General features: G+C 40.8%; 1 protein-coding gene across 1 annotated transcript in view; it reads right to left on the bottom strand.

Annotated features, from left to right (window-relative positions):
- Positions 1 to 24,921, bottom strand: part of LOC129007780 (tubulin-specific chaperone cofactor E-like protein) — a 166,990-nt gene that overhangs the window by 3,400 nt on the left and 138,669 nt on the right. Inside the window, exons 22-28 of the mRNA XM_054439044.2 lie at positions 24,389 to 24,669; positions 21,641 to 21,751; positions 20,243 to 20,445; positions 18,808 to 18,971; positions 18,101 to 18,349; positions 6,179 to 6,341; positions 5,005 to 5,092 (exon numbers count right to left, since the gene is read on the bottom strand). Coding sequence (XP_054295019.2) covers positions 5,005 to 5,092; positions 6,179 to 6,341; positions 18,101 to 18,349; positions 18,808 to 18,971; positions 20,243 to 20,445; positions 21,641 to 21,751; positions 24,389 to 24,669 — 1,259 coding nt within the window. The remainder of the gene's footprint in view (positions 1 to 5,004; positions 5,093 to 6,178; positions 6,342 to 18,100; positions 18,350 to 18,807; positions 18,972 to 20,242; positions 20,446 to 21,640; positions 21,752 to 24,388; positions 24,670 to 24,921) is intronic.

Raw genomic sequence — 24,921 nt, 5'->3', positions numbered from 1 at the left:
GAAGCCTCAGGAGCCGATGCGATCAAATGGAAGAAAGGGTATCAGCCCTGGAAGATGAAATGAATGAAATGAAGCGAGAAGGGAAGTTTAGAGAAAAAAGAATAAAAAGAAACGAGCAAAGCCTCCAAGAAATGTGGGACTATGTGAAAAGACCAAATCTACGTCTGATTGGTGTACCTGAAAGTGACGGGGAGAATGGAACCAAGTTGGAAAACACTCTGCAGGATATTATCCAGGAGAACTTCCCCAATCTAGCAAGGCAGGCCAACATTCAGATTCAGGAAATACAGAGAACGCCACAAAGATACTCCTCGAGAAGAGCAACTCCAAGACACATAATTGTCAGATTCACCAAAGTTGAAATGAAGGAAAAAATGTTAAGGGCAGCCAGAGAGAAAGGTCGGGTTACCATCAAAGGGAAGCCCATCAGACTAACAGCGGATCTCTCGGCAGAAACCCTACAAGCCAGAAGAGAGTGGGTGCCAATATTCAACATTCTTAAAGAAAAGAATTTTCAACCCAGAATTTCATATCCTGCCAAACTAAGCTTCATAAGTGAAGGAGAAATAAAATACTTTACAGACAAGCAAATGCTGAGAGATTTTGTCACCACCAGGCCTGCCCTAAAAGAGCTCCTGAAGGAAGCGCTAAACATGGAAAGGCACAACCGGTACCAGCCACTGCAAAATCATACCGAAATGTAAAGACCATCGAGACTAGGAAGAGACTGCATCAACTAACGAGCAAAATATCCAGCTAACATCATAATGACAGGATCAAATGCACACATAACAATATTAACTTTAAATGTAAATGGACTAAATGCTCCAATTAAAAGACACAGACTGGCAAATTGGATAAAGACTCAAGACCCATCAGTGTGCTGTATTCAGGAAACCCATCTCACGTGCAGAGACACACATAGGCTCAAAATAAAAGGATGGAGGAAGATCTACCAAGCAAATGGAAAACAAAAAAAGGCAGGGGTTGCAATCCTAGTCTCTGATAAAACAGACTTTAAACCAACAAAGATCAAAAGAGACAAAGAAGGCCATTACATAATGGTAAAGGGATTAATTCAACAAGAAGAGCTAACTATCCTAAATATATATGCACCCAATACAGGAGCACCCAGATTCATAAAGCAAGTCCTGAGTGACCTACAAAGAGACTTAGACTCCCACACATTAATAATGGGAGAGTTTAACACCCCACTGTCAACATTAGACAGATCAACGAGACAGAAAGTCAACAAGGATACCCAGGAATTGAACTCAGCTCTGCACCAAGCGGACCTAATAGACATCTACAGAACTCTCCACCCCAAATCAACAGAATATACATTTTTTTCAGCACCACACCACACCTATTCCAAAATTGACCATATACTTGGAAGTAAAGCTCTCCTCAATAAATGTAAAAGAACAGAAATTGTAACAAACTGTCTCTCAGATCACAGTGCAATCAAGCTAGAACTCAGGATTAAGAATCTCACTCAAAACTGCTCAACTACGTGGAAACTGAACAACCTGCTCCTGAATGACTACTGGGTACATAATGAAATGAAGGCAGAAATAAAGATGTTCTTTGAAACCAATGAGAACCAAGACACAACATACCAGAATCTCTGGGATGCATTCAAAGCAGTGTGTAGAGGGAAATTTATAGCACTAAATGCCCACAAGAGAAAGCAAGAAAGATCCAAAATTGACACCCTAACATCACAATTAAAAGAACTAGAAAAGCAAGAGCAAACACATTCAAAAGCTAGCAGAAGGCAAGAAATAACTAAAATCAGAACAGAACTGAAGGAAATAGAGACACAAAAAACCCTTCAAAAAATCAATGAATCCAAGAGCTGGTTTTTTGAAAGGATCAACAAAATTGATAGACCGCTAGCAAGATTAATAAAGAAAAAAAGAGAGAAGAATCAAATAGATGCAATAAAAAATGATAAAGGGGATATCACCACTGATCCCACAGAAATACAAACTACCATCAGAGAATATTACAAACACCTCTATGCAAATAAACTAGAAAATCTAGAAGAAATGGATAAATTCCTCAACACATACACCCTCCCAAGACTAAACCAGGAAGAAGTTGAATCTCTGAATAGACCAATAACAGGAGCTGAAATTGTGGCAATAATCAATAGCTTACCAACCAAAAAGAGTCCAGGACCAGATGGGTTCACAGCCGAATTCTACCAGAGGTACAAGGAGGAGCTGGTACCATTCCTTCTGAAACTATTCCAATCAATAGAAAAAGAGGGAATCCTCCCTAACTCATTTTATGAGGCCAGCATCATCCTGATACCAAAGCCTGGCAGAGACACAACAAAAAAAGAGAATTTTAGACCAATATCCTTGATGAACATTGATGCAAAAATCCTCAATAAAATACTGGCAAACAGAACCCAGCAGCACATCAAAAAGCTTATCCACCATGATCAAGTGGGCTTCATCCCTGGGATGCAAGGCTGGTTCAATATACGCAAATCAATAAATGTAATCCAGCATATAAACAGAACCAAAGACAAAAACCACATGATTATCTCAATAGATGCAGAAAAGGCCTTTGACAAAATTCAACAACCCTTCATGCTAAAAACTCTCAATAAATTAGGAATTGATGGGACGTATCTCAAAATGATAAGAGCTATTTATGACAAACCCACAGCCAATATCATACTGAATGGGCAAAAACTGGAAGCATTCCCTTTGAAAACTGGCACAAGACAGGGATGCCCTCTCTCACCACTTCTATTCAACATAGTGTTGGAAGTTCTGGCCAGGGCAATTAGGCAGGAGAAGGAAATCAAGGGTATTCAATTAGGAAAAGAGGAAGTCAAATTGTCCCTGTTTGCAGATGACATGATAGTATATCTAGAAAACCCCATTGTCTCAGCCCAAAATCTCCTTAAGCTGATAAGCAACTTCAGCAAAGTCTCAGGATACAAAATCAATGTGCAAAAATCACAAGCATTCTTATACATCAATAACAGACAAACAGAGAGCCAAATCATGAGTGAACTCCCATTCACAATTGCTTCAAAGAGAATAAAATACCTAGGAATCCAACTTACAAGGGATGTGAAAGACCTCTTCAAGGAGAACTACAAACCACTGCTCAAGGAAATAAAAGAGGATACAAACAAGTGGAAGAACATTCCATGCTCATGGGTAGGAAGAATCAATATCATGAAAATGGCCATCCTTCCCAAGGTAATTTACAGATTCAATGCCATCCCCATCAAGCTACCAATGACTTTCTTCACAGAATTGGAAAAAACTACTTTAAAGTTCATATGGAAGCAAAAAAGAGCCTGCATCGCCAAGTCAATCCTAAGCCAAAAGAACAAAGCTGGAGGCATCACACTACCTGACTTCAAACTATACTACAAGGCTACAGTAACCAAAACAGCATGGTACTGGTACCAAAACAGAGATATAGATCAATGGAACAGAACAGAGCCGTCAGAAATAATGCCACATATCTACAAGTATCTGATCTTTGACAAACCTGACAAAAACAAGAAATGGGGAAAGGATTCCCTATTTAATAAATGGTGCTGGGAAAACTGGCTAGCCATATGCAGAAAGCTGAAACTGGATCCCTTCCTTACACCGTATACAAAAATCAATTCAAGATGGATTAAAGACTTAAATGTTAGACCTAAAACCATAAAAACCCTAGAAGAAAACCTAGGCATTACCATTCAGGACATAGGCATGGGCAAGGACTTCATGTCTAAAACACCAAAAGCAATGGCAACAAAAGCCAAAATTGACAAATGGGATCTAATTAAACTCAAGAGCTTCTGCACAGCAAAAGAAACTACCATCAGAGTGAACAGGCAACCTACAAAATGGGAGAAAATTTTCGCAACCTACTCATCTGACAAAGGGCTAATATCCAGAATCTACAATGAACTCCAACAAATTTACAAGAAAAAACAAACAACCCCATCAAAAAGTGGGCAAAGGACATGAACAGACACTTCTCAAAAGAAGACATTTATGCAGCCAAAAAACACATGAAAAAATGCTCACCATCACTGGCCATCAGAGAAATGCAAATCAAAACCACAATGAGATACCATCTCACACCAGTTAGAATGGCAATCATTAAAAAGTCAGGAAACAACAGGTGCTGGAGAGGATGTGGAGAAATAGGAACACTTTTACACTGTTGGTGGGACTGTAAACTAGTTCAACCCTTGTGGAAGTCAGTGTGGCGATTCCTCAGGGATCTAGAACTAGAAATTCCATTTGACCCAGCCATCCCATTACTGGGTATATACCCAAAGGACTATAAATCATGCTGCTATAAAGACACATGCACACGTATGTTTGTTGCCGCATTATTTACAATAGCAAAGACTTGGAACCAACCCAAATGTCCAACAATGATAGACTGGATTAAGAAAATGTGGCACATATACACCATGGAATACTATGCAGCCATAAAAAATGATGAGTTCACGTCCTTTGTAGGGACATGGATGAAATTGGAAATCATCATTCTCAGTAAACTATCGCAAGAACAAAAAACCAAACACCGCATATTCTCACTCATAGGTGGGAATTGAACAATGAGAACACATGGACACAGGAAGGGGAACATCACACTTCGGGGACTGTTGTGGGGTGGGGGGAGGGGGGAGGGATAGCATTGGGAGATATACCTAATGCTAGATGACGAGTTGGTGGGTGCAGCGCACCAGCATGGCACATGTATACTTATGTAACTTACCTGCACATTGCGCACATGTACCATAAAACCTAAAGTATAATAATAATAAAAAGAAAAGAAAAAAAAAAAAAAAAAGTGCCACAGAGAAAAAAAAAAAAAAAAAAAGGAAGCGGGTGATGTTCTCACACCGGTGTCCCCAACACCAGCCTCCTCCTCCACTGGACCCACATCAGAGGTGAAACACGTCTGAGCCTTGAAATCCCATTGTTTTAATAATTTAGGGTGTGTTTTAGAGAACATACATACTTTTTCTCCTAATAGGTCCCACTGAAATGATCTGTTCTTTGGGTTCTTTTGTGTAATCTGTGGCAATCCTGGAATTTTGTGGGCAAGTCTGCAAGACAGAATACCAGGGGGAAGATTTCACACAATTAAGCTGATAACTTATTCTTCACCATGTTTTCACCTCTAAAAGAGGCAGTGGCTCTGGCCTCAAGCATTATGGCTGCTAAGATTAATTAGAACCAATGCATTCTTGATCATTGAATCCACTGGGACTCTAGGCTGTATGTTGAACAGAATTAAATACACTCTCCACACTGGAATTAGTACTTTTCCTTTTTAAAAACCTCTCCTTCATTTCTGATTAATCCACACTGGAATTAGATTCAAAGAGGCTCCCTGCCCAGGAATAGGATTGCTGTGTCTCATCAGACACTAATGTATGCAGTATCATCTGTAAGTTGCTCTGACCATAATTCACATCTTGATTCTGCAAACATCGTGTAAGCATAAAGCTGCAATGTTAAAGGCTAGGGGCCAGGTATTGGTGAAATCAAATCTTAAGGACCCAGCCCGTAAGTGGTGGAGGTGGAAGCCTGGCACAGAAGAGATGATTGGTTTGCTACCTCATCCCTCACCCCCTCCAGAGTCTGATGTAGATCAGGTGAGCTGCAGGACACCTGGATAAATTGTATCCTGAGCTCAAGAGTTTGGTTCTGTAGTGGAGTGGAACTTGGCCCAATGGTCATTAGAGTCAGGCCACCTGGCTCCTTGAGACTCTAGTGCAGTGGTTCTCAACCAGGCCAACTGGCAACATCTGGAGACATTTTGGGTGTTGAAACTGGGGGAAGATGTGATTGGTATCCATGGGTAGAGGTGAGGGATGTTGCTAACATCCTACAGTGCACAGAACAGTCCTCCACAACAAAGAATTATTCAGTCCAAAATGTCAACAGTGCCGAGCTTTGAGAAACCCTAGTCTAGCGTTAAGCCAATGACTGGTTGACAATTCAGAGATAGAAGAGTAAATAGATATATTTCCCCGTGTTTTCTCTCACTGTCCCGTCAAAGACGACTGTCCACCCCAAGCATCTATGGATGATTCCAGTCCGGTCATCTGGCATTCATGATCCTCATGTTGGGAAACCGAGACAGTGAGAAATAAGGATAAGCACTTTGTTTTCACACTCTCACTTACGATTTTACAGGAGTACTTTTCTGAGTCGCAGAGTGACACTGCACAGTGAAGGTGAACTTCGTCGTAATCCCCTATGAATTTAAAGACGGTGACGTGAAAGCGACAGGTCAGGGAGACTGCATTCTCCTCGATGCCAATGGTGTTATCTTTGAGGTTCTGACACCTATTCAGAAAAAATAATGGAATCTTTGCTTCACATGTTTTCCTCTTACACTTTAATCCTCATCTTCAGTTCAAAATTTCACTTTTCACATAAAGCCACCATAAATGGCAGAAATGCCTTTACATTTGAAAGTGACCCCTGGACTGCATGGGCTTGTCATTTATTATCACTCCCTCATGTTTTCATAGTTTGTTTTGAAACATCAAACACCACCTTGAATTAATATCTTAACTACAACTAAAAACAAAACGACTGCAGGGACCACATTCAATTTCCGCACGCTTCAGTTTCTCATTCCGCCCCCTCATAATGTTGTGTTCTACTGATACCAATTTAATAAACCCAAGATTCATTCTTACTTCTTCTGTACTTTCTCCAGTTAATTATTAGTGTTGGCAAGGGCCCCTGACTCAAACCCTGTTGGGAATACTTCCCACGCGTCAAAATAGATAGGAGCTGGAGGGGAAAGACCATTCGGGGTGAGCTGCAGAGTCGCTTTGATGTAGCTGAGTGCCACTTTTCTCAGCCCCCTTCCTTCTTGTGGTATTGAGCCAAGAGACAACCCCAGCCAAGACATCTCTCAGGCACAGATAACTTGCTTCAACTACATATAGTTCCCCAAATGCATCAGAGTCTCCTATAGTCTTGTGTCTTTTCATGCAATGTTTCCCCCACCTGGAAGATCTTCCTGCTCTTTGTCCAATGTATCACTCCTGCCCTTTCTCCAACACCAGTTCTATGGCACCCTCTCCTTTATAAATGTCCCCTAGTCATGCCCGGACCAGGCACAAACAAATGGCCTTTCCTGGGTTTGCCAACAGCCCTCTATTGAGCTCCTTGAGTGCAGGAACCAAGTCATGTTCCTTACTGTATCTCCAATGCACTACATGGCATGTGGCATGTATTTGAAAACTTTTGTCAGATGAATTAATGAGTGAACAAATGGTATTGCCACAGCCAAGGCTGGCCCACAGGAGCCAAAAAGCTCTTTAAAATGATAAAGATAAAAATGGTGACTGTTTTCCTTATATTTCCTTTCCCTAGTCCACAGGATTAAATAGCTTAGCAATAAGGAAAATTAAAAATTGAAGTTATCCTTCAGCATTCCCACACTTAATATGTTTTGTAATTAGCCTTCTAGGCAAAATGCAAGTTGCTTTTCAGGACAATAGCCTCTGAAGTGCTTTGAAACAAAAACTTACATGGCATCCTTTTCCTTAACACTGTTATTCATTTGGATAATCCGAACAGGCTCAAGGATTCTAAAGTGGTAACAGCTCTTCAGTCTTCACACTGACCTTCCCTCTTAACCAGACCACCAACTTTCTCCCAAGGAGATGACTTGACATTTAGGTATCAGAAAAACTGAAGGAAAGGGCATAGAGAGGCAGGAATGGCTATCTGGCTGTCTTTCTTAGAGTGAGCACAGACGCCAAGCACTAGAATCTTCTATTAACAATGAAACATCTGCCCTTTCCTCTGTCTAGCACACGAAGAGAAAACAGAAGTGGCCTGCGTGTTCCCAGACTTACAAGCCACTTGTAGAAGTTGCTGCTGTCTCTGCCCTCCACACAGCTGGAGAGAAACAACTGACCCCAAAATACTTTAGTGGACCCATTTTGCAGCTCATTCATTAAGCATTGAACATCTGGTCTCCCTAAGTTTACTGGAAAAAACAATAACCACATCCCTCCAAGAAAGGTTAGGAGGACTGATGGATTCACCTACATAAAGAAGTCACTTCCCACCCAACCACAGTTTAATTTGAAGACATTTATTCAGACAGACACTGGGGTAAGCTGAGATTTATGAACATGCTCTCTGGCTCGCTCTCCCTCTCTGGGTCAAGTCTATTAAATACCATTTTTAAAATGCTAAATGCTACCACGTCCTTCAAAGGAGACACAAGCCCTATAATCTGGGTTTGCATTTGTAGAGTGTCTCATATCTTAACCCTTTTATGTTGCGAAAGGAATACAAAAAGAGGAGGAAGAAACATGGCCAAAAGGATAATTGTGATGCTCACCCATTCATCTAGGCCTGCAGGACACCAAGTAGTCACCACGTCACTCCCTTTGCCTCTAAGGAGGATAAATATCACTTCAGAAATACAAATGCCTTAGTGAGGTCTTTGCTGAAAATTCCACAATACACCTCAGCAACCCATGCCATTCACCACACCTGGTCACTTAGGGAGTCGGTGTGTCTTGAAACCTAAAAGAATTTCTTCTCTGATCCCTGATATTTGTGTGACATTGGGTAAGCGCTGTGCCTAGCCTCTCTGAGCCTGTTTCATCTGCAAACTAGTGAAGGTCTATTGTTTGTCTTCCCAGAACCACACCCTTCTTCTCTTGGGAAACCATGCCTCTTCTCCTCAACCATAAAGCTACTTACAGTATCCACAGCAATCTCTGACCACCACAGGGATGGGTGCTGACCAGGCCAGCCAAATGCAATGGTGCGTACCCCTACCCACCAAACGAAGGATAAGCAAGTGGTCCAGGATAGGCCTGGGATTCCCTGCACTGGAGTTAGAAGTGCTCTCTCCTCATTAGTTACAATGCTATAAGAAGGTGAGTCTAGGATTCCCAGTGTCTAACAAGGTCAATGAGAGAGAGAGAGAGAGAGAGAGAAAGAAGAGGAGACAAGGGATAAAGCAAGAGGAGAGTGTTGATAGCATCTGGCTCCCTGGATCTCATCATCTCTGAAGTCACATCCACTCCTGTGATTTGGTGTTGTAACCATTAAATGCCTTGGTTTTTGCATAAACTAGTTTGAATTGGTCTCTACCACTTAGAATTCTGATTAATACATTCACCTGCTTTAAGAATTATTGTAGGTTGTCTGGCATGGTAGGTCACACCTGTAATCCTAGCACTTTAGGAGGTGAAGATGGGAGGATCACTTGACCCCAAGAGTTCAAGACCAGCCTGAACAACACAGGGAGACCAAGTCTCTATGAAAAATAGAGAAAATTAGCTGGGCATGGTGGTGTGTGCATGTAGTCCCAGCTACTCAGGAGACTGAGGTGGGAGGATCACTCGAGCCCAGGACATTGAGACTGCATTGAGCCATAATCATACCACCACACTCTAGCCTGGGCAACAGAGTGAGACCATGTCTCAAAAAAAAAAAAAAAAAAAAATTATTACAGGCTTCAAGATGGCTGGCTAGAGGCACCCAGAACTTGCCTCCCTAACAAAGATGGACCAAAACAATGAGTAGACTATCACAAGTTGAACAGAGCATCAAAGAAAGAACACTGGAATTCAGCAAAAGAGGGACAGAGGATCCCCAAGGCATGAAAATAGAGGGAAACAAAGCAGTTGGCCCTGCTAGGGTCAGCTGGGAGCCAGGAGAAACTTCCCAATATGGGAAAAGGTAACCAAGAGATCCCCAGTGGTCCATATTCCACTGCAGACTTTGGTAATGCTAACCATGGGAGAGCCATTTAGGCCCTGAGACGAGTATAGGAGGCTACCTTGGCTCCACATAACGGTATTGTTCCAGAGAAGGAGTTCACACTGAATCACACACCCTCCAGCCCCCCAGACCCAAGCAGCTGCAGCATAGTGCCATGTTGAGAGCCCAGCCCCCGTCAGACTATATCTTGCCCTAGGGCCCAATAGCCCCTGCTTCTCCACATCCCTGGAGCCCTTCTAACACCCACCCGTCATGTCTACTCAAAAGGCTGCAGGTTCACTACACTGACTGGACTCAGTGGTGCAGCTGGGTCCCCAGCACGCTAACAGACACAGTGTCCTACACCCTGGGGAACAGGTGAGGCACTACACCAGGGAGGCTGTCCCCAGGGCAAAGGGGCTGATGCACAAGCTCCCCAGAACCCAAGAGCCACCTGCCTGCAGCTGCTGCCACTGTCAGCAACTCTGCCACTTCCCCAGCAGCAGGGCCACCAGACACCCATATACACCTTCAGGGGGCCTGAAGATCAGCCCACCAGGTGCTGTTGTGGGGCCTGAGGACAGGCCTGCCCCACCCACCACCACTGGTGCCTATGTATGCTGTCGAGGAATCTGGGGTTTGACTCACCCACAAGTCACCACTGGTGCCCATACACATCTTCCAGGGGTCTAAGGACAGGCCTGCCCAACCTGTTGCCACCACCACTGGCAACCAAGTGTATCGCTGGGGGGATTTAGGGATCAACCTGCCCCATCCACTAACACTGATGGCTGCATGCACCATCGGGGGGCCTGACAACAGACCTGCCCCACCCACTGCCAGTGGTCACATGCACCATCAGGGGCCTGGGGATCAGCCCACCCCTGTGCTCACACACATCATCAAGGGATCTGAAGATAGGCCTGCCCTGCTTGCCACTCCCAGCACCCATGCACATCATCTGGGGGCTTACAGATTGCCCTGCCCTGTCCACCACTGCCAACAACTACATTTGCCTTTAAAATTTGCAAATGTAGTTTGAGGACAGGCCCACCCAGCCTGCCACCTGAGATGCCACATGTGCCATCTGAGGACCTGAGGACTGGCCCACCGCCACCACCACTGGCACTCCCATGTGAGGCTTTGGGGCCTGAGAGTTGGCCCACTGCTGCTATGCCATCACTGGTGCCACACACACCACTTAGGGTCCGAGGACTCACCCACCCACCAGGCCCACTGCTACCACTGACCAAGGATTGGCCTACCCAGACCTACTACCATGAGTGCTTGTTAATGCCACCCAGGGGCCCAAAAGCTGGCATGCCTGGCCTGCTATCACCACCACTGGTACCCAAGGACTGGCCCATCTGGCATCCCTGTCCCCAGCAAAGCCTCATCATATCCTCCATTAATAGCCCAAGTCACTAACTCACAGACATGACTGACGCTGATTACAGCTGAAGAAATCATATGGAGACTACACTGCTGTGTCCACTCAGAATCAAAGCCAAAGTCAAACCCAACCAACACTATAGATACATCTATAGGAGAAACTCCGTCCCTACAAAAGCCAATCCATAAAACTAGAGAAGCAACTATTATACCAGATGCACAGAAACAAACACAAGGACATAAGAAATACAAAAAAGCAAGGACACAATAAGAACACAATAATTCTCCAGTGACCAAGCATGGTGGCTCATACCTGTAATCCCAGCACTTTGTGAGGCCAAGGTGGGCAGATCACCTGAGGTTGGGAGCTTGAGACTAGCTTGATCAACATGGAGAAACCTGTCTCTACTAAAAATACAAAAATTAGCTGGGTGTAGTGGCACATGCCTGTAATCCCAGCTACTCAGGAGACTGAGGCAGGAGAATCACTTGAATCCAGGAGGCAGAGGTTACAGTGAGCCAAGATTGTGCCATTGCACTCCAGCCTGGGCAACAAGAGCAAAACTCCATTTCAAAAAATAAAAAATAATAATAACAATTTTCCAGCAACACATTCCAACAAAAAAGAAATCTATGAAATACCTGAGAAAGAATTCAATATAACAATATTAAAGAAGTTCAGTGAGATACAGGAAAACACAAATAAACAATACAAAGAAAACAGAAAAACAATTCATGATCTGAGTGAGAAATTCAACAAAGAGACAGATAAAAAGAACCAAACAGAAATTCTGGAACTGAAGAATTCAATGAATGAAATTTAAAAATACAATCAAGAACTGCAACAATCTGCTAGATCAAACAGAATGAAGAATTTTTTTTTTTTTTTTAGATGGAGTCTTGCTCTGTCGCCAGGCTGGACTGCAGTGATGCGATCTTGGCTCACTGCAACCTCTGCCTCCCGAGCTCAAGTGATTCTCCTGCCTCAGCCTCCTGAGTAGCTGGGACTACAGACACATGCCACCAAGCCCAGCTAATTTTTTGTATTTTTACTAGAGACAGGGTTTCACTGTGTTAGCCAGGATGGTCTCGTTCTCCTGACCTCATGATCCATCTGCCTCGGCCTCCGAAAGTGCTGGGATTACAGGCGTGAGCCACTGAGCCTGGCCAGAATAAAGAATTTTTAAACTTGAATACAGGTCTTTTGAAATAACCTAGTCAGGCAAAAAAAAAAAAAAAAAGAAAGAAGAAATCCTATGTGAAATATAAGACACTATAAAGTGACCAAATATTCTAATTTGGGGAGTTCCAGAAGGGCAAAAATGTCCAAAGTCATAGAAAACCGATTTAATGAAATAATAGCTAAAAACTTCCCAAGTCTTGCAAGAGATATAAACATCTACATACAGGAAGTTCAAATATCCCAAATAGATTCAACCCAAAAATGTCTTCTCCAAGGCATATTACACTCAAAGTGACAAAAGCCAAAGACAGAATTCTAAAAACAGTGAAAGAAAAGCATCAAGTTATATATAATGGAACCCCATCAGACCAACAGCAGATCTCTCAGCAGAACTCTTATAGGATAGGAGATAATGCAAGGATATATTCGAAGTGCTGAAAGAAAGAAATACCTGCTAATCAAGAATACTATACCCAGCAAATCTATCCTTCAAAAATGAAGAAAAAATAGTATTTCCCAGACAAGCAAAAACTGATGGAATTCACCACCAGGCCAGCCCTACAAGAAAATTTAAGTGTGTCCTACATTTTGAAGTGAAACGTTGATATATGACATAATAAAAACACACAAAAGTGTAAAACTCAATGGTAGATCATACACACAAAAGAGAAAGAGAAGGAGTCAAATGTTACTACTACAGAAAGCCACCAAACCACAATAATAAATGATAAGAGAAAATGAAACAAAGGGTATACAAACAACCATAAAATAAACAAAGTGACAGGAATAAGTTCTCACTTATCAGTAATAACCTTGAATGTAAGCAGATTAAATTCCCCACTTAAAAGATATAGACTGGCTGAACGGCAAAAAAAAAAAAAAAACACCACACACACACACACACACACACACACACACACACACACACACACACACAACTCAAATATATGCTGCCTACAAGAAACTCACTTCACCTGTAGAGACACACATAGACTGAAATTAATGGGATGGAAAAAGATAATTTGTGACAATCAAAACCAAAAGCAAGCAGGAGTAGCTATATTTGTATCAGATATAACAGACTTTAAGTCAAAGGCTGTAAAAAGAGACAAAGAAGATCATTACATAATGAAGAAAGGATAAATTCAGCAAGAGGATACAACAATTCTAAATATATATCCATCCAACATCACAGCACCCAAATACATAAAGCAAATATTATTAGATTTAAAGGGAGAGATAAATTCCAAAGTAATGAAAGTTGGGGAATTTAACACCCTACTCTCAACATTGGAAAGAAAATAAACAAAAAAATTTTATTTAAATTGCACTTTAGACCAAATGGACCTAACAGGCATTTACAGAACATTTTACCCAACAGCTGCAGAATACACATTTTTCTCATTAGTTAGTACACAGAATATTTTCCAAGATAGACCATATGTTAGGCTAAAAACCAAGTCCTGACAAATTTTTAAAAATTGAAATCATATCGACTATCTTCTCAGACCACAATGGAATAAAACCAGAAATCAATAATAAGAGAAATTCTGGACACTGAAGAAATACTTAGAAATTAGGCAACATGATCCTGAACAAGCACTGGGTCCATGAATAAATTAAGAAGGAGATTTAAAAAAAATTTTAAAAAACAAGTGAAAAGGGAAACAGAACATACCAAAACATGTGAGATACAACAAGAAACAGTGCTAAGAGGAAAATTTATTGCAATATACACCTACATCAAAAAAGTAGAAAATGAAATCCAAAATTAGTAGAAGGAAAAAAATAATAAAGATTAGGCCAGAGCTAAATAAAGTAGAGACCAAAACAGGCAAAGAATCAATGAAATGTAAATTTGGTTTTTAAAAAGATAACAAAATGATAAAGCACCAGTTAGACTAACTTAAGGAGAAAAAAGACAGAAAACCCAAGTAAAATCAGAAATAAAAAAGAAGATAATACTACTGATACCACAGAAATACAAAGAATCATTACAGACTGTTATGAACAACTATACACTTTGTAAAACCTACAGAAAATGGATAGATTCTTGGATACATACAACCTACCAAGGTCGAACCAGGAAGAAATAGAAAACCTGAACAGACCAATAACTAATAACAAGATTGAATCAGGAACAAAATGTCTCTCAGCAAAGAAAAGTCCAGGACTAGTTGTCTTTACTGCTAAATTCTACCATACTTACAAAGAAGAACTAACACCAATGCTTCCTAAACTATTTCAAAAAAAAACTGAAGAGGAGGGAATTTGGGGATTCTTCCTAGCTCATTCTACAAGGCTAGAATTACCCTGATATCAAAACTAGACCAGGACACCACACACACACACACACACACACACACACACACACACACACACTACAAGCCAATATCTAAACATAGATGCAAAAATCCTCAACAAAATACTAGCAAACTGAATCTAACAACACATCAAAAAGATAATACACCATGATCAAGCAGGATTTATTCCAGGGATGCAAGAATGTTTCAATATATACAAATCAATAAATGTCATATATCACATAAGAATGAACAATAAAAACCATACAATTATCTCAATAGATGCACAAAAAGCATTTGATAAAATTCAACGTCCCTTTATGATAAAAATTCTCAAAAAATTAGGCACAGAAGGAACATGTCTCAACATAATGAAGGCCATATATGACAAACCCACAGGTAATATCATACTGAACGGAGAAAAGCTGAAAGTACTGGAACAATTCCTGGATGCTCACTCTCATCATTCCTATTAACGTAGTACTAGAAGTCCTAGCCAGTTCAATCAAGCAAGAGAGAACAATAAAAGACATCCAAATTGGGAAACAGAAAGTCAAACTGTCCCTTTGCAGATAACATGATCTTATATACAGAAAAACCTAAAGATTCAATCAAAAACTTTTAGAACAGATAAACAAATTCAGTAAAGTTGCAGGACATAAAAACAACATGCAAAAATCAGTAGCATTTCTATACACCAATAATGAACTAGCAGCAAAATAAATCAAGAAGGCAATCTCATTTACAATACCTACAAAAAATATAAGAAATCTAGGAATAAATTTAACCAAGTGAAAGATCTCTACAAGGAAAATTACAAAACGCTGATGGAAGAAATTGAAGAGGACAAACAAATGGAAAGGTATCTCATCCTTATGGATTGAGAGAATTAAAATTGTTAAGGTGACCATACTACCCACAAAAAATCCACAGATCAAATGCAATCCCTATCAATACACCAGTGAAATTCTTCACAGAAATAGAAAAAAAAAATCCTAAAATTTGTATAAAGCCACAATAGACCCTGAATAGCCCAAGCAATAGTCAGTAAAAAGAACAAAGCTGGAGACATCACACTACCTGACTTTTAAGTATAGTGTGAAGCTATAGTAGCCAAAACAGCATGGTATTGGTATAAAAACAGACACATAGAGCAGTGTAACAAAACAGAACTCAGAAATAAATCCATGTATTTACAGCCAACTGATTTTCAACAAAGACATCAAGAACATACATTAGGGAAAGGATGCTGTCTTCAAAAACTGGTGCTGAGAAAACTGGATATCCATATGCAGAAGAATTAAATTATACCCCTGTGTCTCACCATAAACAAAAATCAACTCAAAGAGGATTAAAGATTTAAATGTGCAACGAGAAACTATAAAGCTACTAGAAGAAAACAAAGTGAACATGCTTCATCATTAATTGAGGCAAATATTTTATGGGTAAGATTTCAAAAGCCCAAGCAACAAAGCAAAAATAGACAAATGGGACTATATTAAACTAAAAAGTCTCTACACAGCAAAGAAAACAATCAACAAAATGAAGAGACAACCTGTTGAATAAAAGAAAATATTTGTAAACTATTCATCCAACAAGGGATTAGTATCCAGAATATGCAAGAAACTCAAACAACTCAACAGCAAGAAAACAAATAATTTCTTTAAAAACTGGGCAAAGGATTTGCACAAATATTTCTCAAAAGAAGACATACAAATGGCCAATAGGTATATGGAAAAACAATGCTCAACATTACTAATCATCAGGGAAATAAAAATCAAAACCACAATGAGATATCATGTCATCCCAGTTAAAATGGCTACTATTAAAAAGACAAAAAGTAACAAATGCTAGTGAGGATATGGAGAAAGGGGAACTCTTCTACACTACTGGTGGGACTATAAATGAGTACAGCCATTATGGGAAACACTACAGAGGTTTCACACGCACACACACATGCAAAAACAAACAAATAAACAAAAACCCACTAAAAATAGAACTCCCACATGATCCAGCAAGGCCACTACTGGGTATTTATCCAAAGGAAAGGAAATTAGTATATCAAAAGAATACCTACACTTCCATGTTTATTGCAGTACTATTCACAATAGCCAAGATATGGAATCAACCTAAATATACATCAACGGATGAATGGATAAAGAAAATGTGATATATATACACAAGGGAATACTATTCAGCCTTAAAAAGAAATGAAACCCTATCATTTGCAACAACATGGTCAGAACTGGAAGTCATTATATTAAGTGAAATAAGCCAGGCACGGAAAGACAAATATCTCAGGTTCTCACTCACATATGGGAGCTTAAAAAGTTGATTTCATGGAAGTACAGAGTAGACTGATAGTTACCAGAGGCTGGGAAAGAAGCTGGGATGAAGAGAGGTTGGTTAATGGCTACAAACATGCATTTAGATAAAAGGAATAAGTTCTAGTGTTCAATAGCACAGTAGGGTGACTATAGTTAACAAAAATTTATCGTATATTTCAAAATAGCCAGAAGAGAAGATTTGAAATGCCCTCACAAAGGAAAGATACATATTCAAGGTGATAGATATCCTAAATTCCCTGATCTGAGCACTACACATTTAATGCATGTGTCAAAAGATCACATCTATTCCATAAATATGTAAATGTATCAATACATTTTTAAAAGAAATTCATATAAAAAGTAACTATTGGAGCGACGAAAATATTCTAAAATTAGATTATGGTGATATTTGCAATTCTCTGCAAATTTACCAAAAACCATTGATTTTTACACTTAAAGCAAGTAAATTGTATTATAAATTATCTTTGTAATAAAGCTGTTAAAATGAATTGTTATAAAATCTATTGCAATGTAATAAATGTAAACTGTCTAATGTAACCAGAAAGTACTTTTGTTTTTAATAAAGATAATTATTGTGGTTGGTCTACAGTCTTTTCTTCTCATTCATTCATTCATTCATTCAAGAATTTTTGTTGTATAATCACTATGTTTCAGGAAATATACTAGGTGGTAAGCATATAGTGGTGAGTAAAAGGAAACTTGTTGAGTCTATAGGCTATTACGTTAATTTCTTTTTTATTTTTATAGATGCCCTGTTCATTAACCTTTAGTTATTGTCATTATATTCTTTCATTTGCAGAATTCCACATTCTTCCCAAATTGAAGTTCAAAGTAAACAGCACAGAATCCCCACTTTGAGAATAAAGCATCTGTAGTTAATGCCACATGGACTTGGGGTACCTACCACTATATTTCTGTGTGACTTTAGGCAAGTTACTTGATTGTCTGTAAAATGAGGCTTATAGTATCTACCCCATAGGTTGTCTTGAGAATTAGACGAATTAATAAATGCAAAATTCAGGCCTTGTAGGCAGCCAACAAATATTAGTTTCCATTCCCTTCCTTAAAAAATGATGAGGACAATATTATACCTGAAGCTCTGAGAATGTTGTCTATAAAGAGGCTACTCACCCTTCTTCAATGATGAAATATCGGAGCTTATCATTGCTATCTCGGGTGGGTGTGGCATAGCATTTGTTGAGTGTTAGGATTAAATGTGTGGCGTCAGCTCCAACCACAAAAACCCCTACATACAGCACATCTCGAGTCGTCAACACTACTTCACCCTGGCGGTAAGGATGTTTGTAGGAGGCATTTTTGTAGAGAGCCATCTTGGTGATGAAGCTGCCTTCTTGGGTTGGAACTGTCAGGTTAATTACACTAAAACGGAAACAATTATGAGACAGGAACCCAAAACAATGTTACCTATTCAATTACCTGCCGTTTTTCAGGTTGAGAATGCAGAGAGAAAGCAAAGCATGTAGTAGCAAAGTCTAAGGTTGTGCTGTCCAGTACAGTACCTGCTAGCCACATGGGGCAATTTACATTTAAATGAAATAAAATTAAATAAAATTAAAAATTCAGTTCCGCAGCCCCCTGAGCCACATTTCAAGTGCTGAGCAGCCACGTTAGCCACCACATTAAACAGTACGGATGGAACATTTCCGTCATCACAGAGAGTTCTATTGAACAATGCAGATTGAAAGCATTTAGGCTCAAGAAACGTGAATTATGTTTTTCCTAGGGCATCACAGACAAACGCTAGCAATTTTGATTATGCTAACCTTAACTGTCAAGGAATAGAAAAAGCAATGTGCACAGCCCAGGAGATGCCTTACCTTAGCATAGGCTTCACAACAGAATCCAAGGAGATCTTGATATCCAACTCATAAGCACATGAAAATTCCACATTGATTGTGCGGTCCCTGGTGATGATGTTGCCAGTGTTGTTGGCGCTTTCGATCCAGAGTGTGTTTTTATACATGATATGAGTGCCATTGGACTGCAGAGCAAGGGGAAGTCAGAAATTGTTACATCTGGGAGTGAGTATGTAGCTTGCATATCAAATCCATATCCCTGAAAGTGGAGAAATGGCTTCCTTCCATACATAATTTAGAAGCCAGTATAAATCAGCATGGAGCTAGCCTTAGCATTTACTTGGGGGAAAAAAAGTATTACAATAGATATCAGCAGCACCCTTCAGTCTGATAACCTTGAATACCCGTGGAAGGTGATTTCATCTATTACTGAATTCTAACCACTACCAGACCCCACTTATCTGTGGGACCCCAAGCTAGGAATAGCATGAACTATTGCCCCTGCTGGGTAATAGAAATCTTCTTTTTCAATGCTTAATTCAAAATCTCTTCTCCACCAAATCCATCACCAGACATGCCTACAAGGACCAACATGAACAAGTGCAAGTTTCACCTCCTTACTCCTTTCAGCCTCTGGTAAAAGTATTAAGGAATAGAGCCACGAATAGAAGACACGCAGCAAGATGGAAAAAGAAGAGAAACAAGATGATTTGCTAACCTATACATTGGATAATCTGACATTAAAAGTTGGGACCTCACTATATTTCTGAAGCCAGCTGTTTTTTTGTCTTGTTTTGTTTTGTTTTTAGCAACAGGGTCTCACTATCACCCAGGCTGGAGTGCAGTGGTACAATCATAGCTCACTGCAGCCTTGAACTCCTGGGCTCATGATCCTCCCGTGTCAGCCTTCCAAGTAGACACAACTACAGGCACTGTCACCACACCCAGCTAATTTTTAGATTTTTTTAAAATAGAGACAGGGTCTTGCGATGTTGCCTGGGCTGGTCTTGAATTCCTGGCCTCTAGCAGTCCTTCTGCCTTGGCCTCCCAAAGTGCTGGGATTACAGGCATGAGCCATAGCACTCGGCCTGAAGCCACCTATTATATGAGGTTCGGGACTCCCTTACCCCTGAAATAGCTAAGCCTAGATGTATTTGCCTCAAAGAACAATAGAAGCAGAAAAGAAGACACAATTTTGTCCATATACATGACAAAGAACCACAGTAGGCATTCCAAACCAAGGAAAAAACACATCACTCTTTCAACTCCGTTAATCACTTAGCCTCGAATGACCGCTGCTCTTGCTGTCTTTCATGTTGCACATGCCTATTGCTGTTTTCTAAGGAGCATATTTCTAAGCAGATCACCCTGAAGTTGGCTTTCAGGACAATAAATGTGCAAACACTCGAAGCTGTCGCTGCCTCTGCCAGGTGCTCTTTCCTGCTGCTTTTCTCACCTGCACAATGTTTCCACAATTCCCTTTGGTGTTGTTGATCTGAAAGGAGATAAAATCTTCCCCCTCGATGCCGGTGCACTGTCTGTCATTGATCCTCACGCCCTCCCTCTCAAAACCGAGCTGGAAGAGCTTGCACTTAGATATGGACACTTCCATTTGGGCTGCTTTGCAGGTCACCTCTGCATCAATAATGTCATGTGAGTCTGTGGGAACAGTTATTATGAAAGGCAAATCAGTGGAGTCGGTCTTGCTGCAGGAGTGGGAGCAAAGTATACCATTTCCATTCTCCTTAAGAAGAGGCAAATGATCTCCACTCAAAGGCTGCAGCATTTCTAATTATGCTTTGATCAGACCAAATGAGCATATGAATTCATTCAAAGCAGTAACTTGGGCATTAGCAGAGCCTTTTTAAAAGGATAAAAATGCTAATAAAGTGTCTTCTGTCTTTTCTTTACAAACCCAGGTCTTACCCCACCTTGCTGGTGGCAGCTACTTTTCTGTAAGCTGCATACTGAACATGCCAAATCTAGCACATTGTGGCCTGGCTGAAGAGCATGCCTCCAAGGGACAGCAGCACTGGCCAGACCACATCTGAAGCCCCCGCTGATTCAGCTCAGCAGAACCCTAGCGATTCCCAGGTGAGCACTAGGAGCTTGCTTTTTGACATGGCAAGGCACCAATTGACATTTTCTCTTGAGCATATAAACACCGGCTAATATGCACTACAGAAACAGAGAAAAACATTTTTATCTGTTTAGGTGAAGCCCTTGTCCCCTCCTAAGGAGCCTTTGGTCAACCAGATTTTCAATCCCGAATGCTATTAAATTTAGCAGCTGCCTCTGCGTTATTTGGTTCAGGAAGGGGAGCAGAGATGGAAGGCAAAGCAGTTCTGCTTCAAGCAGCCATCCAGGCAGGCTCGGCTGTGGACAAGGCCATTTCCACACCAAGGGCGCTACAGTTAGGAACAAGTCCTGGAGTCCTAGTTATTTATGGCTTGCTTCAGACATTTCAGTTGTATATATCTTCAGGACCAAAAAGCTTTGGGTCAAATAAATCTGGCTTTAAATAACATTCGTCCTAATTTTTTCATATTGGCATCAAAATACCCTATTTCCTTGCGCATCTAAAAGATCAATTTGGACCTTTCTGATGTTGAATGTGGCCTCAGATGGAACTGGCTGGTTCAGTTCATGTACAAATTTGTGTGTTATAATGTATTGAAGAAAAGGATGTAGCTATACTTTGAAGCAGTCAGATTGCTTCCTTGTTCTGCTTAAATGCTCCTGAAAGCTTCACTATTTGGGAAAGCTTCACAAAGTGGGATGCATCAAGGTCCTTCCCCAGAGCAGCATCTCCCATGGGGCCTTTCTGGGTGGGGAGGTGGCCCATGTCACTCACTATTTCCATAGGGGGGCGGCTCGATGCAGCCACACAGCTCCCTGCCGTTGCCCAGCTCGCAAGTTCGGTTGGGACAGTCCGCCCCCACACAGGGATCTTCAACCACTCCTGCTAAAAAGAAAAACACACAGAAACATGCACAACTTGATTTTCACACCTACATGCGGTAGCTTTTGGTTCCACTCCAGACTTGCCACTTTAATCACATTGGAAATGGTCAGATGGCAGCTGCAAGTTAACAGACAGGGCAACCTTCCAGAAAATAATGTCAATAGCTAGCAAATAGGTGCTTGCTATGGGCCTGGATTAGCTTCTTTGACCCTCACAAATACTCCTCAAGATAAGTATTATAAGCTCTATTTCACAGTTGAAACTTGCCCAAGGTCAAAAGTGAAGGTAAGTGGTGAAGACTGAATGCACAGATGCTCTTAACCCCAGTAATCTTACCATGATTAAGGCACCTACTACACTATAGCACAATGATTTGCACTGATATTTATATAAAGAGTAGCATCCAGATCATTTATCTCTACATCCCAGCACTCAACCACCTCATGGTTTGTGCACAATAAATATGTGCCAATAATGAACATATTAGGGCCAGTAAGATCCCAGAGAGGTCTCCCACACCAGGGCTTCTTAGTCCTTTCTGATTCTTGGTCCACTTTTCCCCATGATCTTCTACTTGATTTTGTAAAAATAGACAAAGGAAAAACCTCCACACAACTCACCAGCATTGACTTAGATTCATGGTGCTGTTTTGCCAAAAGGGTAAAACTATAAGTACAATAAAGATGTTATGTGGAGTATCATCATCATGTTATTATGAACAATATTTCTGTAACAGATGAGATCACCTGCAAGATAGTCAACGCCTCAGTTTGAGAACCACTAATTAGGAGCATTTTCTTTTAGATGTTCATTTCTTTCTTTAAAGAATTGCTCTGCCTATCAAGACAGAATATTCCTCCTGTTCATCACAGTATATGATGGACAGTGCTAAAGAAACAACTGTTAAATCCCAGCATGAGCCAAGTTGGCTTCAAGAGTTTTTTTAAAAAGAGTTTTAAAAGGAAGCAAAATTTCATTTAGACAAGAGGAATAAATTCAAGAGACCTACTGAACATCAAAGTGGCTATAGTTAGTACCAATACACTGTACACTTGAAAATTACAGAGTAGAGTTTCATGTTCTCACCACAGACACACATACCCACACACACAGGGAAAAAAGAGTTTAAAAACAAGACAAAAATCCCAAGCTGCCCACAGCTCCATACACCTCTTCTGACTCAGCTGCCACGCCCCTCTGGTAGGTAACTAATTACATTACGTAGGAGTGCATGGATGGCTCAGCATCAGCCTGTCTTAATTTCTGGAAAGACAACTGAAAGAAAGACATCAGCATAAGTTAAATATATTTATTTTCAAAGGGCTCCCTTTTATAAAGATCCTTTCACTGGCCCAGTATGTCCAGTACCTAGCACAGTGCTAAGCACATGACAGCCACCAAGCAAATGTTATGATTCACCAACTCTGTATGAGAATGACAAAAGAATAACAGAAAGATGGTGCAGAGGTTACAGCCCACAGGAAGGAAACGTTTATTTACAAATGTGGTGGTCCACCTGCCAACTGGCAAGTAAGACATGCCCTTAGACAGAGGGAAGCTTTGAGTATTTTTTTAATGATATATGTATTTTTTAAAATTCCTGACAATTTGAAAAGTTCAAAACAGTTAATTTTTAAAGTCATTGAAAGTATTCTTATTAACACAGCAGAGTAAAATACTAATAACAAATATTTCTGTTAGTTTCCAACAGAGACTAGTAATTTGCTCGTTAACAGTTTCTGAAATCACTGAAATGTATTTTAATTAACTGCATTGTTTTTAGGCTCTGAATTAAGTGTATTCCTACACTTGATCAGGTTTGGTCTGCAGATTTACTAATGTGTGTGTATCGTCTTGGAGTCAGCCTATTTTCACAGTGGTACCTGTATACACACTGGGTAGGTGTTGTGGTCAGAGTACAAAACACACTTTCCATTGGCCACACTAGTGGGAGTGACCATTTATGTATATGGACACACATGTATGTCTATGGCACATTTATATGTGTTTGTATACATCTATAATTGCTCTCCTATTTGATTAACACAGTAAGAAAATGAACAAATTGAATAATAGAAATACACATCAAAATAATTTTCTTACTACAGAAAAAACCCCACAAGATTCTGTATATCTTTATTTTACCAGCTGATCTTATTAGATGTACAGTCAATCGAACTGCAGCTTCCTTTCAGCCCAGGTGGACATAACCAGCTCAGTTCCAGCTCTGCCTTCCACCTGCCCTGTGCCTTCGCTTTCTGACAGAGGATGGCCTCATGTTAAAGGAGCCAAGGTGGAGCTGAGTTTGGGAACTAAAATCCATCAGGAATCGCACACTGTGTCCCTCTACCTCATAAGCCACTAAACCAGGGCTCTTCCAACCCAGAGAGCCCCATCTTCCCACGTTTGTTTTCCAAATTCCATAACTGGACAGGAGCCACAGGTGGGTTAGGCTCCACGGGAGGGGCCCGTCCCTGAATCTCGGCTGCAGCTCACAGCTCTCTACTATCCAATCCTGGAAGCAAATCTATGAGTAAATCTGGAGAGGACCAGTCATCCCTAGAAAAAGCAATGCTACCAGCAAAGCTGTTCTTTTCACTGAAAATGGAATCCACAGAAATAAAATAATTCTCTTACAGCAATTCTCCTTCTCAATCCACTCGGTGCTAAGGATTCCGAAGGAGCGGCAGGCTTCCCCGTAGGCGGCCAGGGAGCCGCACAGCTGGAACTTCTTGTGGTTGTAGCAGCCGTCCAGGTAGCAGGACTCGTAGAATGGGAGGGGATCGAGAAGCCCATAGCAGGGCTGGAAGAAGCCCTTCATGTCGGTGAGCTTCAGGCAGTAGCCATCACCCTGCATCTTCTGGATGTGCACATTGTCACACATGGCTGCATACTGTGAGAACTGCAGCTCGTTGCAGCTGGGGGCAAGAGGTCTGGTCAGACTGAGTGAAGCAAAAACAGCCATCTGAGGTCTCCAATGGAAGGTAAATCGCATGTGTACCTGTTTTGCTACCCCTGAACCTAGTGCATTGTGCCAATTCCAACACTAGCTTTGTGAACTTTGGCAAGTAAGATACTGCTAGTCTCTATTCTATCCATCTAAGAGAGTGAAACGGTAATTCCTGTTGTTTATATCACTGAAATACAGTGAGGGTAAAATGGAATGATGG

The sequence above is a fragment of the Pongo pygmaeus genome, chromosome 9, assembly GCF_028885625.2.
Source record: "Pongo pygmaeus isolate AG05252 chromosome 9, NHGRI_mPonPyg2-v2.0_pri, whole genome shotgun sequence".
NCBI classification, from domain to species: Eukaryota; Metazoa; Chordata; class Mammalia; order Primates; family Hominidae; genus Pongo; species Pongo pygmaeus.
This window is presented reverse-complemented; position numbering and strand designations above follow the sequence as displayed.